The sequence below is a fragment of the Macaca fascicularis genome, chromosome 12 (genome assembly GCF_037993035.2).
Source record: "Macaca fascicularis isolate 582-1 chromosome 12, T2T-MFA8v1.1".
Lineage (NCBI taxonomy): Eukaryota > Metazoa > Chordata > Mammalia > Primates > Cercopithecidae > Macaca > Macaca fascicularis.
Genome location: NC_088386.1, coordinates 44570656 through 44588738, shown reverse-complemented (window position 1 = coordinate 44588738; position 18083 = coordinate 44570656). Strand labels below are relative to the sequence as shown.

Genomic DNA, 18083 nt, shown 5'->3' with positions numbered 1-18083 from the left:
GCTTAACCTAGTTAAGAGGCTAGATTTCTGTTATCACTGTGGAGATTCTTTACAGACGTACCACCTTCCAATTTCCTTTACATAAGACAGAAGTAAACTGCCATCCTATATAAACCATGGAGAGTTTTCAAACTTCGATGAGTATCAGAATCACCTGGAGTACTTGGTTAAAAAGACAAACAAAACCCAGGCCCTCCCTCCTCTAAGGAGCCTGGGCCTCTGGGTGCTCAAGGATGCTCACATCCACCAAAGTTCCAGGACCACTGCTTCAGGCTTTTCTGTTCTAAGCTGCCCAGCTGGATCTCAGAGTTCACTTCAGGTATCAGCCTCGATACTGACAACATGTAGTCAAAAGCAACTTTCTAACTTTCAGTTTCATTCCATTTCTGATAGGAAGCAGAGATTAGATAGGAATGGGGTGGCCCACTGCCAAGACCATTTCCCATTTTCCTGTCTAGAAGACGGCAGATGATGGCAGGCACACTGCCCACCCGTGGGCTGCCTCCGCCTTCCCTCCTGTTCCCACTACTCTGACCAGCCCCTGGCCTGCTCCTTGGCACTGCCTGCGGCAGCACAAGTGAAAGTTGTGTGGGGACAGCCACCAAAGCATTTCCCTTGGAAGTTTTAGCCTAAGCCTGGGCCATGACAGGACCCTGAGTGATGGCTCCAGCCCCTCCTGCTCGCCTTCTTGCCTTGATGCAGAAAGGACTGGATGAGGAGGGGTCCAGGCTTCACACCTTACATGCTTGCCTGCCTTGGGAGCCAGCTACCCTAGCAAGGGCTTAGAGTCCAAGGACAATGTTCAGAGCCACCTCTTCCCATCTGCATGTTCAAAGTCAGAGTTTTTCTAAATGAAGTTTTCTGGTCACCTAGCAGTCTTTCTGCCCGCCCAACTAGTAACCTCTTTTCTCCATTTCCATCACACAGGATGACAGTTTTCGCTCTCTGCTTCTTCGCTTCTGTAAAGTATATCACTCGTTCCTTTTCTTTTTGCTGGGAGAGAAATGTTGGGCATGTGGGTTGTGGGCAGAGAAGCTTGCAGACCACCATCTCAAAGAAAAAAGCGCCCTGGACCCACCTAGGTATCTTCTTAAAATCCCCATTTGTTGAGTTCAGATACTAAACATAAAAACATCACTTCTATTATCAGGCTCTTTCTTTATATTCTGTTCCTGAGACTTAAAGCAACCCCCAACTTCTGTCTGCTCTGGGTAAAAGCAGTTGACAAACAGGTAATGCCCTACGGGATGCCAACTACAGAGGTGAGTCCCACAGGCAAAAAAAAAAAACAAAGCTCAGCTGAATCACTCACTACACCTACCCCTGGAGGGGATTAGGCCCGGCCTGGCTCCAGGTCCCAGGGGCCTCAGGCAGCCTCAGCTAGAAGACCCCAGGGCTCTAGACTGAGTGAGGGTAGGTCGGGTCTCTGTTTACCTGGAACCCCCAGGGCGTGTGCTGGAATAGAGCCGAACTCCTCTCTACTGAAGGTCCACTGCCAGGCAGGGGTTTGAGAAAGGCAAGAACCCTCTGCCTCCAGATAGAGAAACCACCCTTGACATGGGACTCACTTTGTATTTATTTCTGGTAGTGAGTGGCGTTTGAAGAGCTGCCTCCTCCCCCTCGAATGGCATGGACGGCCGTTGGAGATGAGGCCGGGTAGTGTCCGGGGCGGATGGGCTTGGCTGTATCCAACCAACAGAAAGAAGAGAGAACAGACATTTAGAAAAGGCTTAACAACAATCCTGATACCTACAGGTCACCTGTGACAACTAAAAGTCACAATTCTTATCAACAGTACTATACTTATCAACCACCAGATCTCTCTGAAAATGGGAAAACGATCAGTATAGTTAGCAAATCCAAGGCATCCAAATATTTAGGGGACAGAAAGAACTTAAATATCGATTAGCTCATTTCTAATTTGGGCCAAGAAAAGTTAGAAAAAAAGATTTTCAGTTTTATCTGAAATAGATCATAGGTTCCCCGTGACTTTCAAGGGCATCTGTGTAGCCCCTGAAATTGGATGCAGAATTCTGCCTGTGATGCTGTTTTCTGGGGAGAGCGTCCATAGCTTTTAATAGATTCTCAAAGGGTATGAAATCCTACACATGCAATGAACCACTAATCTAAGGTATGGTTTAAAACTAGAAACATGAAGCTGCTGGTTTACAATACATCTACACAGCAATATCTGATGGGAAATAAATTACATGTTATTGGAGATGTTTCAATTTAAAAAAAAAAAAAAAAAAAAAAGGAGAAGCAGCTGTTTAGAGAATATCCCTAAATTGTTTTTATCCCTATGGCTCTATCCTGGGAACTAGGACTCTGGCTACACCCTCATTTCCTACATGGGCAAAATGCCCAAATCCATACAGGTCTTGAAGGGGCTGAGACTCCAGACCTTCCCAGGTTCTGTGCCAGCCTGTAGCCACACCCTGTCACGGATGCCAGCCTGGCTCTTCCCGGGGTATTTCCAAACCTGCACTTGGAGGCTTTCCCTGGGGCTCTGGCTACATACGGGCTCCTTCATGGTCCCACCGGGTGCAGAACACAGGGGCCCTTCACACCTTGCAGAGAAATATCCTCCTATTTCAGTATTTCTAAGAGTGTACCCATTTATAGCCCAAGACCTGGGCCTACGGCCTTGGCTGGCTTCTCTCTGCCCAGCTCAGAAGTTCTGAGACCACGATGGATGCCGGAGTATCTCAGAATAGGATAACGGGGGCGCCTGACATTCCCATTCCCCCAGGGTGAGCAAAGGGTGCAGGGAGGGCTGCCGCCTGTGGGCTCCATCCCAGTCTTTCAGATGTTCCAGAGTGGGCTGGCGCTGTCTTCACCTTTTTAGCAAATCTTAGCTGGGAGGCCGCAGTAGCTTCTCAAACCCCGGGCGCCACGGTGCACACACGTACCGATCTGGGCTGAATGGGCCCTTCTGGCCATGTTCTTGGCCCGCACGGCCTCCTTGATGCGATCCACCTCCTGCTGGTAGCGCTTGCGGTCCCGCATGGCGTTCTCCTTGGCCTCCTTCAGCGCGCTCTCCAGCGCCTTGACGCGCTCCGCCGTGGCACGCAGCCGCTTCTCCAGCTTGGGCAGTTCACAGCGCAGGTCTGCGTTGTCCCGGACCAGCTGGGGCAGGAGGATAAAGGAGGGGAGTTACTACCAGGCAGGCTGCACTGTACAAACCAGAGCAGCCAGAAGCAGCCCCTGCTGCTGAACAGGCGACCCCCGCTAGGTCGTCCTTCGCACTCCGCACAACCACAGAAAGGAAAGGAAAACCCAGACTGTGGACTCCGGTGAACACGTGATTCACGGGGTGCAAGGAATGGTGGGGTGGGGATACAATTAAAAACTATTTCCCACCACAAGAAACTTTCGATCTGAGGCAAGATTTACCTCCTCTTTTGTTTGGGTGTGTGTAGAGGAAAGGGGAATTGTGTGAGAAAATCAACCACTTTATGAGAATAGTAAATTAGCATGAGAAAGCTGAGACACTTCAAGCCGGTTCAAAAGGACTCAGTGAAAAACAAGCATGTTCCTGAGCTCTCAGAGGGCCTCCTTCCATGCAGAACCCGCTGTTTACACTGGCATGGGGTTTGGACCCAGCTTTGCAACACATCCAGAGGCCAAGAGGAAGAGACTGCGCCTTTTTGCTGACTGAAGAAGCAACAGGCCAGCCCTAGGTAGGAGTGGGTTCAAGGGCCAGCTCTTTATGTCCTGGCCATGTGACTTGGCGTAAGTCATTTGACCACCACAAGTCTCAAGTTTCTCATCGATAACACAAGTGTACTACATAATAGGGGATCCAGGTGGACGGAGGGAGTTTTGAAAATCAGAAAGTGCTACACCAAAGTGAGCTACTGCTGAATCTCCTGCTTTGTTCTCCTAGCACCAGCTCTAGTGCCTGGCAGAGAGTACGTTTTTAACAAATGCTCATTCAATCCATGAATAAAATAATGCATCTCAGCTGGGTGCAGTGGCTCACGCCTGAAATTCCAGCACTTTGGGAGGCTGAGATGGGTAGATCACAAGGTCAGGGGTTCAAGACCAGCCTGACTAACATGGTGAAACCTTGGGTCTACTAAAAATACAAAAAATTAGCCAGGCATGGTGGCGCACACCTGTAATCCCAGCTACTCGGGAGACTGAGGCAGAAGAATCACTCGAACCCAGGAGGCAGAGGTTGCACTGAGCAGAGATCGCACTATTGCACTCCAGCCTGGGCAACAGAGCAAGATTCCAGCTCAAAAAATAAATAAATAAAAATAAAAATAAATTGTAAAACATGTATCTCAGAGCCCTATTTCAAGCTCCCTGGCAGTTCCTGCTTTTGTATTTCTCATTGACAATTTGAGTGGCTTCAACTCTCTAGAATCTATTATCCTCCCTCTGGGGAAAAAACGCCATCATCAGTAATATTGAAAAAGTCTTCACAAGTCAAAGAGAAATGACATCTCCTTGGCCATGTGGTCCAAAAACTTGGGACTTCCATCACATCCCAATTCCTAAGGAGGGAAAACAGCCATGCACACACCAACATTTAAAAAGAAAGTATCCAAGACAAATGACCTGCTGAAATCACTGGTGAGTTTGGACACAGTTATCACTCTCTGTCACTCTAGACAAATGCCAGCGCATCGCAGGCACCCGAGTGAGCATCTGAGATCGCTAGGAATGGGCAGCTGAGCAGAGAGGGTGCTGGTTCCAGTCCTGGTCCTCTCACGGTGCAATGAAGCAAGGCACCAGTCTGTTTCCCCATCTGTAAAAATAAAGGACTTGAACCAGCTCAGTGGGGTCCACTTTGCATTCTGTGGAGTTTTCAGGTCCACAGAGGTACCTCAGAGGTGTTATGGGAGACACGGAGGCTAGTTGGTGTCCAAAGTCAGGGGTGGAGGCAGGATGAAAAGACAGGCCTCTGAACACTTCCCTCTCCAACCCCAGAGAGCTCAAACCCAATGCTTTATATTTGGCTTTGAGAAAAGAAAGTCCTTTATATATATGGGAAGTCACTGAGAACTAAGGATTTGTAAGGACCTTTCCAGCCCTCTTGTCCTCTGATGGAGTACAGTTCTTTTACCTTCAATCTCAGTGCCTTCTCCGCACACCATGGCCAAACCTGGTGGGGCTTCTTTCGGGAGAGAGGAGGGAGGAGAGTGGGCAGAACTCTCCTACCTGCTTGTGAACCTTGGTGAGCTGCTCCAGGTTATTCTCCAAGAAGGAAATTTTCTGCTTCTGGGCAGCACTGCCGCCTCCATCATCGCTGTCCAACTCCACACTCTGCATTGACACCAGGGGGTCAGCAGGACGGGCTGTCATCCACCCACCCTCCACCCCAGGATAATGTGGATAGAAAAAAAGAATCCCCATTCCCACCAAAGGGTATTCTGAAAGTGAAAATAGAGAGAGGTTCTAAAAGTTTAGACTCAACAAATCCCCCAATTAATTTCCCTTATTAGTATGAAAAGTGATTTAAGGAGGAGCTATTTTTTAGGGAGCTAAAACAAAACAAAACAAAACAAAACACTTCAAAATCTGCTTTTGAAAGTTACAGATGATTTATCTTCAGTAAAATATATGTCTCCCTTGCGTGTAGTAAATAGAGACTTCTTTTCAAAAGAAAGCATTCCAAAATTCGTTAAGAAACAACAACTGTGAAAACATAAACCCAGGACCTAAATTTGACTTCAGCCATCATGATGGGATAACAAGTCACCAAACTTGTAAGCAAATGTCTGTGGTCCCACTGGGAAGTCTTAATGGCCTCTGCTTGTCCCTTCAGCTTCCAAATCTATAAAATTCATTAACGAATCAAGCTCAAATTAATCATAGCATCTGGGTGCTGGGTAAATTCTTGAAATTTATCAAATCTTGAAATTGGCAAAACGCTGCACTCCTGGCAAGCCAAGTGGCACAGATAAATTGGAAAGTACAGGTGCAAACACATCCTGGTGTTCCAAGGTGGAAAAGCAGGTTTGCTCGGTCTGATTATAGAAGAGATCATCATCCTTTTTCTGAAAGGTAATGGTTACATGAGCATCTCACACCTGCAGCTCTTCAGTCTAAAACTGAGCTCCCCAAAGTTGAGCCTTAGCACCCGGCTCCCGAGGGGAGGGTTTGTTGAGACTTAGATTGCCACACTTCAACCCTAGTCTCTGATTCAGTGGATCTGGGGTCAGGTATGAGAATTTGCATATCTAAACAGTTTCCTAGGTGATGCTGAGGCTGATGGCCAGAGAACCACCCACAGAAAACCACTGGTCTAAAAGCAGGGCTTTCCTAGAGAGTTTTTTATCATTAAATCCGGAAGTCTGATCTCAAGCTCCTAACCCTCCCTAGGACCAGAGCCTCCCATGTATGGTCATGGCTTCCACCTCCTTCCTCGGACTGAACCTTTTCAGTCCATGTCATAACCTCTGGCCAGATGCCCTCCCCGTCTAGTCTCCCTGTCCATCACCTTTGCTCTGGCTTCACTCTCCTGCCAGGTCCAGGCCCCCATGGTCATTTGTATTTTGGACCGTGCTTACTAACTACCTAATTGCCTAGCCATTGCCATGCACGCCTTGAAATTGCCCATCATTTTCTGCCTTCTTTATTTTCATTTCCAGGATTCTAAACTCACTTAAATCATGCTGTCAGGGGCCACATGCTTCTGACTCAACACCAACACCACTGCTCAGCAATCCTACTTTTCCATAGTCGGCCACCTCGGCTGCCTGAACCATGTCTAGTCTCCTTGGGCTTCCCATTCTTTTCCCTACTTCCCCACCAAGGACTGAGCCTACACATAAACCAAGAAGACCCAAATCATCAAATGTGGCTTCTTTCCATCCTCATGTATTTCCCTGCCGATCCTTCCAACTTGACTTCTCCACTCCTCCCCTTTAGGAATGTGTGTCCCTTCTCCTTACCAAGACTAGCTAATACATCCATCTACACTATTAATCCTCTCCCTCTCAGACCCGACTCTATCTTTATAAGGCATTTGACCTCTTTCCCTTGGCTCCTTCACACTGACACACATTCACACATTCAAATATGCACACACATTCACACATACATGCACACACTTTTCTTAAACAGACCTTCCTTCAATCCTACCATCCCTCTACACATGGCCCATTGTGTCGTCCATCACTTTTAAACACTTTGAAAGAGTAGCCCTCTTGCTGCCTTCACCTCTTACTCCTTCCTTAAACCTCTGCAAGCTGTTTGGGTGAGTCACCATTACAGAGTGTCTCCAGATTGCTGGTGTAGCAAGAGGACAGAAGAAGCTCAGATCCAGAGACCCCGGAGGCCTGGGTTCCAGACCCATCTCTGGCTCTTCCCACCAGTGCAATATGGGTAAGTTATTTAACATCTGAGCCTATCTCCACATTCGCAAAAACAGGAACACTAAGCACCACTTACATGGTTGCTGGGAAAAGCAAATAAATACTGGATGTTGACGTGCTTCATAAACTCTAACCTAGCCCCTAATGGCCTCTTAACAAACAAATAAGAGGCTCTCTCGGTCCAGCCTCTCCAGGCTTCCGGGCAATGCTTTCTGAAGCGACTACTCTAAATGTTTCTGTGTCAAGAGCACTCGCCCTCACACAGTGGGGGCCAGAAAAATATGTGTTGATTTGAAATGAAGGCCAGGGAAAGCATTCTGACTTCCTTTTACTAAGAAGGAAAAATCAGATGGGAAAATGTTACCAAGTATTTTTTGCCTCCAGCACATTCTTTTAATAACATTCTCTGGTGTGAAGTAATTAATTTTTAAGCATAACCAGCTCCGACTTAAGCAAGTGGTATTTCAACTGAAAATGATTCTTCCCTGCCATCTTTGATTTTCTTCTCAGTCCCATTCAGACAAAAGAGAACTCACTTTTTTAACTCGGGTGGTCAGATCCTGGACAAAGAGTTTCCGAAGGTTGTGCAGTGTCTGCAACTCTCTAGACTGGAAGAGAAGATTTTTAAAGGTCACTTAAATGTAGCAATTCACTGAATTTATGGCACATTTGGCACCAGATCATTCCCCAAGACACTTCCCGAGCCAGCCATGGATGCCGCTGGTGCGCCCCCCTTCCCTGTGACACCCCCACCCTGACCATGCCCACTGCTGGACCTAGTGTCGTTACTGGAGCACCTTGAGGTGCAGAGCCTGAGAACCCAAACCACAAATTGTAAACTAGAACAAAGCCTGCTCATCTGTTCACAGTGGAACCACACATTTCCTCACCCACAAAAATTCAAAAGGTTTCCTCACAAAAATTCCTACTGGGCTACGTTGTATCAGGATGAATTCCTTTTTTCTTTTTTCTTTTTATTACATAAATGTTACAATGTAATACGAACAAGCTTAAATGAAAAGTTAGCCACAATATCTCACTGTAACTGATTCACATTTTTCACGTCTCCACACCTGCTTCAGGCGCAAGTCCACACACTTGTTTGCTTTACATCACTGAGCTTATGGATGAGGCATTTCGTGGACTTTCCTCCTGGGTGGCCCTGGGCAAGTTATCTAACCTTTCTGTGCCTCCGTTTTCTTATTGCTAACATGACAATAAAAACAGTAGTTGCCTCATCATTGCTGTCAAGATTAAATGAGATGAACCTTATAATGTTCTGAGAACATTTTCTGGTACATATTCAGTGCCCAATAAACGTGACTAGTATGAATTTATTGATGCATATTTCATATCATAAAAGCCATTTCTTCATTAGGCTTGTATTGCTTCCTTTTATTGTTGTTGTTAAAACTTTCACTGTAATCTTGGGGACATTTTTCCCCTTCATTTTGGATTACTTTCTACAAATGAAACCTTAGGAATTAGATTGCTGAGACAAGAGCCTGAGCCAGATCTGGTGATCTTTGTTAACAAGATCAGAAGATCAAATGTTTCTGTCTGTTCAAGTCTCCATGTGTTTACTATAGGAGATGTGATTAGTTCCTTGTAAAATATTTTCCTATAGAGGAAGAGGAGAGAGCTAAATTCTGCATGCAAACTTTATTTGTCTAAATTGACCTACTTTAACACAGAATTTCAAGGGACGCAACTCACACACACTCACATCTAAAAGGAAAAAAACATACTATAAAGCTATACAAACACTAAGTTTCTTGCAGTAAAAGTTCTCTGTTAATTTAAGGTCTTATTACTGGGTCCAATTCTGTGTTGAAATAAGAAGCACCTGAAGTCAATTATGTCCTCAGATGAGGTAAATTACTTTCTGCAGGAAACCAAATGGATCTGTGATTATGAATAATGTGCACACAGGACCTGTCTGAGGCTGTGCCGCCTTTCAGCCCAGGGGCAGGGGTGCAGTACTCTCTATGTTACACATTGTCCCAGGCCCTGCCAGAGGGAGCGCAGCCTGGATACCCTGCTCCTTAACACCTGCGCCCACCCTGCATGCACTCTCTCTCCCATCAGTGGTTTCATTACTGATTGAACTGTAATCACAGTTTACATTTTTCATAAAACCACCACCACACCAAAAGGGAATGGGAACAGAGGACGGAATGAGAACAGTGCTTTGTCCAAGGGCCAGGATTCTCCTAGGGTGTAAATACTAAATATAGAGTCCTGAGGTTGGGAACTTTCTCTCATTTTTGTTTGTTTTTAGGGATATTGAACAATAAACAGTTTGGGAAGGGTAGTATAAATCATTTAAAATCACTTGTCCCTTTTATTTACACACATTGTGCTCAGGCAACTATCATTCGGCCTCCTGTGGCAGTGTTCCTTCCTCTATCACGTTCATTATCACCCCTCCACCTCCCCACACATGTCCCTCTTCACAGGTTGCTACCCTCCATGCCAAAGCTCAAGGCTCAGCTTCCTGTCACAGTGGACAGCAAGGGTGGGACCAGCAAGGAAGGAATATAAGTCTCATCAACGCACCCAGAGGAGAGCTCCCACCCCAAAGCCCAGACAGTGTCCTGTTCCAGCCAGTCAGCTGCCCGGGGCCAGAGATGCTCTGACGGCCAGTCGGCCTTTTCCACCACTGTGCCCTGCAGCGGGCTTCCCGGGCATTCACCCCCTGGTCAGCAGGCTCCATGTCCCACTCACCCCACCCAAACACTCCAGGAGGCAGAACAGGCCCTGCGCTGAGGAGAGCGGCAGAACAGTCAGCCAAGGACAGCGCGTCTATTTCTGAAGAACATTTACGGCTCAGGGAGAATTCCAAGGCTGAGTGAAAACATCCGAGTCTAAAACGGCATACACTGCAGGGCTCCAATCTTGGATTTTAAAAGCGTGCATGCGATGCGTGTGGGTGGTGAGAGTGAGGGAGAGAATGTGGGTGCCATGAAGCCAGTGGGTCTGTCCGCGTGCACGGGCTGGGCGAGGGTGCGAGTGGGGAGCAGCCTGGGAGGGAGCGCGTGGAACCGCGCCCAGCGTGGGAGGGAGAGAGGACGAGCAGGGAGACAGAGGAGCTAGTGAGGAAAATACGTCATTCAAAAGACGCAAAAGACCACTCGAACTTCAAAAAAGGCAAAAGAGCTGATGAAACCATTCTTTAAATATCACACTCCTGAGCGTATGAGAGAAGAAAGCATGTGAGTCCGTGAGCATGGAAATGAGTGTGCGTGTGAGCGGAGGTGGTTGTGACTGAAAGAGTGCATGAGGGTGACATGTGTGAACGCGCCTGCGTGCATGTGAGGGGGAGTGTCCTGAGACAGCATCTGTGCAAAGTGTACAAGGGAGTGTGAACATGGGTGTGGGTGTGAGTGAAGGCAAGCAAGGGGAGTGAGGGTGAGCAACTGCACGAGATTGTGTGAATGTGCGAATGAGAAAGTGTGGACAATCATTAGTGAGAATGCAAGCTGTGTGTGTGCATGCAAGTGCGCATGTCCTGTGTGTAACAAGAGTGTGTGTTGTAAGTACTTGTGTATGGAGGAACATGCAGGAGTGAGTGTGGCTGAGCAGAGGCATGAGAACCTGACAGTGAGCAGCTGACTGCAAGGGACTTGTGAGTCCCGGTGTGAGTGTGTGATGATGTGCTCGTGTGCTTGAGTTGTAGATGTCAATGAGACCGAAAGAGGGCGCGGATGGCTAGGGACAGTGAGGTGAGAGTGCCTGAGAGCTCACGGGTGTAAAGGAAGAGAAGATCCCAAAATATTTCATTGATATCACTGATCTCTGGCTGGTAGAAATACAGTGAAATTTTAATGTTCAATATTTTTCTGAATTTCTATAATTATCTATAATTAGGATTATCACTTCTCTGGTAAAACAGATGTAGATGAAGCAATTGTGTGGCTTCGTTTCAGGTTCCCCAGCAGCAGCCCCCTTCACAGGCTCCTCCTCCATGCTCCAAATGCCCGGCTCCCTTTGGACACAGGCATCTTCCGTCTCCAATGGCTGGTGCCCTCATTTCCGCTCCCTGGCTTTGAGGTGCAACAAATACTATAAGTCCAGGGGCCAGAGCACAATCTCGGGGCCAGACCCAAGCAAACAGTTGCCACCAATGTGGGGTCACCAGGTCCTTGGAGATGGATCAGTCCCACACAGATCCACATGACCCATGAACAGAGCCAAAATGGATGACTGTATCTAACCAACAGTTTCTCCCTGTCGTTGAATCATGTGAAATGCCTGAACGTGTTTTCACCAAATGGAGAGGCTATGTTAGAATGGTCTGTCTTGAAGCGCAGGCTGTGGGGCATGGAGCCAGGCAGCTATCCCACAGAGCAGCTGAAATGGAAGCCGACCAGAGGAGATGATGCCAACAAACCCAGACACAGGACAGAGAAAACCAACCAGGGTTTCAAATAACGAGCCCTTCCAAAGGGAAGCTGGGCCCATCACTCCTCCACCCAAAGCCCTGCAGGTCTCAAAGTTTTACCTGGCCTGCATCACTGTGGCCTTTACCTCTCTGTGCTCACCTTATATCCCTGTCCTTCCCTCAGCTGCAGCTACACAAACCTCCCTGCTGGCCCCCAACATGAGAGTCCTGGGCTTATCTCAGGGCCTTGGCATGAGCTGTTGCCTCTGCCAGGAATGCTCTCCCCCACATATCTCTATGGCTCACTTCTTCTCCTTCTTCGAGTCCCTGCTCAAAGGTCACCTCCTTTGAGGTGGAGCCTCCCCCAGTCAACAACCTCTGCACATTCTATAGCCATCTGATAGAGTGCAAGATTTGTTTCCTTACTGTTTATCATCTCTCGCAGCTAAAGGTAAGCTTCATAAGGACAGAGAGCTTATCTCTGTTGTTTATGGATATATTCAGGCACCTTGAAGAATGCCAGCCGTTAGGAGACGCTCAATAAATATCTGTTGAATGTTGAGTGGAAGTATGTCACAGAGTACAGGGCTGTAAAATTGCTAAGTTGCAATTCAGCTTAATCCTCACTCAGGGGCTCCAGGTTACTGCTCTCAGGATAGGTGGATTGGTTGACTGATTCTGTGAAGAGTTGAGGACTCAATTCTACAAATCCTACTTTTCCGTAGAATGTCTTATCTAAAACATTACACAGAAAGGTGTGCATGGATAAAATTTTGAAATAAACAATCCGACAAATCACAAACAAATCTGGTCTTGGAGACGAACATAAATCGGGAAATATCTTGACATACCACTGTCTCCTCCAGCCCTTTGAGGTCTTCTCTGGCTTGTTCCCTTTTATCGTTGAGCAATCTGAAAAACAAAAAGGAACCATAGACCACCATAGGGGACTCAGAGATTTCAGCAGATACTATTTGCATCCACAGATAAATCAAACAAAACCAACAACAAGCACACAAATAGCCATTGTCTGTTTTTAAATTAGCCCAATCTAACCAGAATATCATGGGGATGAGAGAAAATAGGGGAAATATTTAGAGTGCACTCACAAGAGCTTTTCCAGCTTCATTTCTCTCTCTTGGTCCTCTATTTTCAGCTTGTTATAATCAGAACTGAGCTTCTCCTGTTCCAGTTGCAGTTTCTGATTCAAACTGAAATTGAGAGGAAAAAGCAATATATTCCACATCAGTCTGAAATTCTGAGTCATCCGGCTAAAACCGTGGTTCTGTTCCAACCCTATTAGTTCTGTACAATAAAGGCAGTAATTCTGCAGGATTTGGAGGGATCAGAGAACAACCTCACAGCTTCCTCCCTGCCCAAGTGAAAACTAATTTCTGGGGTGCATCTAAGAGTCATGAAACATAAGGCTTTGAGGATGTATTTATAGTTTGCTTGGGCAAGAGCTTCAGGGGAAAAATAATGAGATGGGAGAAGGGCTGATATTTTAAAACACAGAGCCCATGTAAGAAGAACTCTGCTTCCTCAGCCCCTCCGACGGCATGCGCTCCCTCGGGGAACCTGATTTGGCCATTTCCACCTTCCCTCCTTTCTGGTCTGACGTTCTAAAAACATCTCCCAAGTCCAAATGCCTCACAGATACCGGGGCAGTTTCTGCCCTCAAGGAGTGGGCACGGAGAGAGAAATTATGAAGAAAAGACAGCCTGGGCTCTGCTGCAAACAGAAACTTGCCATCTGGTTGAGGGTGTTTGGTCAACATTTACATCAGCCTAGGACTCATAAAACCTTTCCTAGAGCCACGCCTAAGCGCCTGTAAAGGAACAGCTATGCACCACCAGAAGGAAAGCCCAGAGTCCATTTGAAGGGCACAGACCGAGGAAGCTTCCCCACCTCCTAACTCACTCACCAACCCGCCCTCTTTCTCACCTTCCTTCCCTCCCACCTCCCCCTCCCTTCCAGGTGAATAAGTGAGGGTGATTAATCAGAATAATAAACGTGAGATATCCCTGAAAGGGAAAGCACATGGCAACAGCAGGGGGTGGCCCGGGAGGAGAAAAAGAGGGAGGAGTCTAAGTGCCTTCCTTCAGGGACTGGGCACCGAGTCTGGGTCACACCATTTAGACTTTTGCTTGGGTTACCATTCTTCTCTTTTAAAATGCAAATGTACCTTTCAAGCGGCTCACACACATTGAAAAGGGACTTGGATCAGTAGTCTGGAGAATTAAAGTCTAACTCCAATCTGATTCCTATTTAGCAATGTGACCTTAAGTAAATCATTTCATCTTGCTTCCCATATAGAAATCTGTTTCTTCATCTACAGAAAGTGGGAGGGAAGAGAACAGTGTAGACCCCGGGTGGGGTGGGGGTGGGGAGATCAGCATTTCAATATAATTGGTTTTCTTTGTAATCCCAAGTCTTTTATGCAGAGCATTTGAAAACATCATTCTGAAGGAGCAGAGGGCATGTCAGAGGCTGTGACAAGGTAGGAGCACAGCATGAGGGGGTGTCACCAGAGAGAAACTGCAATGATGCCATCCTGGTGGCAGTGCCACAGGTCGCTGGCACCTCTGCCTGTGCAGACACATGACAGTGTGGGGTCCTAAGAAGTGAGCACATGGAACCAGGTGGCTGGGTGGCACAGTGAGTGTGTATGTGTAGGGGGAGAAAGGGAGGCAGTGGTGCTGTCTTCTCTCGAGTGTTTATTAACCTACTAGAACTGTGCAGTCAGGACCAAGTTTTTTTTCTTTTTTCTTTTTTTTTTCTTTTCTTTGGTGCTTTCATTACAGACGCTCCCCCCATCTACTGGGGCATGTGTCCATCCACGGAATCACCTATGTGACCCCGGCCCTCGGGGACTGGGAAAGGCAGCTGGGCCCGCCTGCCACCTGCCATGCCAGGGTTCCAGGAGGCTCAGCTCCAGATGGGAGAACAGACCTTGGAAGCAGCCCGCCCAGCCTGCTGTGTCACCAGGGCAGTGCCCACAGGGCAAGGTGAGCAGGGCGCTTGGCTAAGAGCCACATCCTTCCGGGCTTCCCCAAGAGGACCGAGGCATGACCACCCCCACACCCCTGGAGTCCTGGGCCAACTCACTCCCGAATCTCATCAATGATTTTCTGCTTCTCCTCAATTTCATCTCGGAGTCTAGACAGCTGCTTCTGGTGAGCTTCCCGGTGGCTCTCCATCTGCTGCTCCAGCGCCTTCTGCATCCCAGGCCAAGAGAAACATGTCATCCACTCATTGGCACTCAGCCCACTCTGTGACAAGCCCTGGATCTGGACCTGCCTCCTCCCCTGTGTCCCTCAGATGTCAGATCCCAAAACTGGGGGCATTTCTGACTCTTGTGCGCCCAGGACCCGGCCTTGCTTTATTGGGTAACAAAACCCAAGATCTGTTATAAAACCAAGTGGGCCTTAGGAGCCAATTAGTCCACCAACTAAAAGTGTTCCCTTGACCTTCTACAGCCCAGCCTGAGCTTCTCCAGTCCACCCTGAGCTTCTCCAGCCAGGTCAGTCAGAGGGCACCAACCTCTCCCTATTCAAGTAACCTCAGACAAACCTGTAACCTGTGTGAGCTGCACTCCCTCACCTGTAAAACTAAGATAAAAGCCCCTGCCCTGCCCGCTGTACAGATTTATGATGATGTCCAAAGGAGACCTTTCTGCCAAAACACTCTGAAGACAGGAAAGGGACTCCCACAAGGCATGATTTTATTCTGCTGGCTGGAGTAGGGGCATGCCGTGGACATCACTTTAACTGTGGACTTTGACTCAGTGAGGCTTATAGTTTGCCTACAACTAATCAAAATCCTACATCTTCTCCTGTCTCATTTTATTCACCTAAAAGTCTTACTCCCCAATCAATTTTCCTTTACTCTTTAAAATGTGACCAAAAGAAAAATCTCTGTGTTTGAGATAGAAACTCAAATTTGGTGTGTTCTTCATAAAGGTTGGAGGAAGAAATCCTTAGAAGTGAACTCCGACAAAAGAGCTCATGCAGTGATTGGGGGTGCTACCCTATCCCTCTTCATCAGGAATGGGGAAGACAAAGGTATTAACGCAACTTAACCATTCTCTACAGACATCTTGGGGTTTCGGGACTTGCTCATTTCTAAGCCAGACCACACTCTGAGATGGACTCTGAGTGCCCAGCAGCTCCTCTCCCCTCTCCCCTGCCATACACAGATCTGAAGGTGACAGATTTTCCTAGAACAAGCATTTCCAATCCAAATGCATCAAATGCACACTGGGCTTAATGGAAGGGGCGGTCACACGCACCTTCATTTCCTCAGCATCCTGCAACCGCGTCAGATGTTCCTTCTCCTTATCCTGGAAGCTGACTTCGTGCATTTTTTCTGTTTTGAATTTTAAATGATGATTTAAGATTTAACCGGTGGGACTCACACCCAAAATCAAAAATTAAAAAAATAAAAATAAAAAGCAAGAAAAATGGCAACCGAGTGAAACATCAGCTTATATCAGCAGTTACAACCACGGCATAAAGCAACAGGCAAGGACTGCCGGCTAAAGCCAAGGCGGCCCCCTCCTGCGGCATTCCTTCCACAGGGAAGCGCAGCAACTGTAGGGGACAATGCTCGCGGGGGGCGGTCCTCCTAGGACTGCACTCTGGCTTTATGTCACCGCGCACCTGGGAGGGCTTGTTTCCCACCTGGTCTCTGTGATCAGCACAAGGTCATGTGCATAAATGGGCCTTGCAGATGATAAAGCCCTCTGTGACTGTTAGGTGGCCTGTGGACCCATGCCATGATGGGGGTTCCAGGAAGACCTACTTTACCTCCCATGTGTAGGCGTTTATTCTCCAAGAATCTGGGGCAGGAAAACATACTCTAAGGATGGGAACATGGGAAGTGGAAAGATAGCATAACACTTTGGAGATTAAATCAGAAGGCCCCACGTTTGGGGCAGGGCTGCAGTGTGGCACTCCTGTCTCAGCATATGCTTGGTCGCTGGCGCTCCCTGAATGCCAGGTGCAATGGGCAGCCCCAGCTGTGGAGCTGGGGTGCCAGGGAGCAGAGTGCTTTACGACAGTGACATTCAATTCATTATTTCTCTCTGGTCTGTTCCACTTCAGGTTTTCTTGCCTCTATTTTATTTCAACTCAGTGGCCCCACTGCAGAAACCACTGAATGTAAGAGAGAAACATGATTTTCCATGTGCAGTTTTTGATGGTGCACCTACTAACATGCACGTGTTACCACACAAAGAACATGTTACGAGGTTAGAGCACAGAGTGGGTATGTTCTTTCTTTTTAAATCTGCCTTGGCATCTGACACAAAATGTATTTACTGAGCAAACTGTACAACAACAATAAAGGATATAAAAATTGATAACAGCATCACCATCCCAACTACCCTATCACAACCACTTTTATCTTAAATATGAATTCCTAGGAACGCAAGCATCCATTCTTTTTTTTTTTTTTCCCCTAGACGGAGTCTTGTTCTGTCACCCAGGCTGGAGTGCAGTGGCATGATCTCAGCTCACTACAACCTCCGGCTCCCGGATTCAAGCGATTCTCCTTCCTCAGCCTCCCGAGTAGCTGGGATTACAGGCGTCTGCCACCATGCCCAGCTAATTTTTGTATTTTTAGTAGAGACGGGTTTTCACTATGTTGGCCAGGCTGGTCTCCACTTCTGACCTCATGATCTGCCCACCTCGGCTTTGCAAAGCGCTGGGATTACAGGCGTGAGCCACCATGCCCAGCCGCATTCATTCATTTTTAATAGTTATAACCATAGTAAAGATACAATGATATATTGTGATTTTCACCTAACATTGCATCATAAACATTGTAGCACACCTTCACGTATTTCATGTGAAAAAAAAGTTCTATTAAATAACACACCATAGTGTGTTAGCTATTAGACACTTAGATGGCTTCCTCTTTTTTGCTGATCTAAAATTCTGCAATGAATATCTGAGATGTGATGATCAAAAGGTATGAAAAATGTTATAATTATTAGTATGTATTTTCAAATAGCTTTCTGAAAGAATTGTAACAATTTTCATTGCAACTCATAATATATATGTTCTAGTTTCACATTACATGGCACATACATTCTTAATCCTGTTCTAGTTTCTGCATTTCTAGTCCCTTCTCTTGAATCTCAGCTTCTATTCATTCATATTTATGAAATGCTTCCTATGTGTGACGCACTTCCCTAAGCTCAGGAGATCACAAGGCTGGCTGGCAAAGGGAAGAGCTTGTTCAAGGAGGTGCCAGCGAAGCCACGGCAGTTCAAACTTTATATTAAGAGCAACGGGATGCCATGGAGGGGTTAGAAGTGTCGGTTTGGACAGAGAGAGAATGTGAATTTTAGGATCATCCCTTGG

The 18083-nt window shown here is 47.0% G+C and overlaps 1 protein-coding gene across 1 annotated transcript in view; it reads right to left on the bottom strand.

Moving 5' to 3' along the window:
- The window catches only part of KIF5C (kinesin family member 5C), a 152296-nt gene that overhangs the window by 13451 nt on the left and 120762 nt on the right, over positions 1-18083 (bottom strand). Inside the window, exons 18-25 of the mRNA XM_045367028.2 lie at positions 16007-16083; positions 14824-14933; positions 12825-12926; positions 12567-12627; positions 7868-7939; positions 5173-5277; positions 2913-3129; positions 1569-1682 (exon numbers count right to left, since the gene is read on the bottom strand). Coding sequence (XP_045222963.1) covers positions 1576-1682; positions 2913-3129; positions 5173-5277; positions 7868-7939; positions 12567-12627; positions 12825-12926; positions 14824-14933; positions 16007-16083 — 851 coding nt within the window. The 3' untranslated portion in view covers positions 1569-1575. The remainder of the gene's footprint in view (positions 1-1568; positions 1683-2912; positions 3130-5172; positions 5278-7867; positions 7940-12566; positions 12628-12824; positions 12927-14823; positions 14934-16006; positions 16084-18083) is intronic.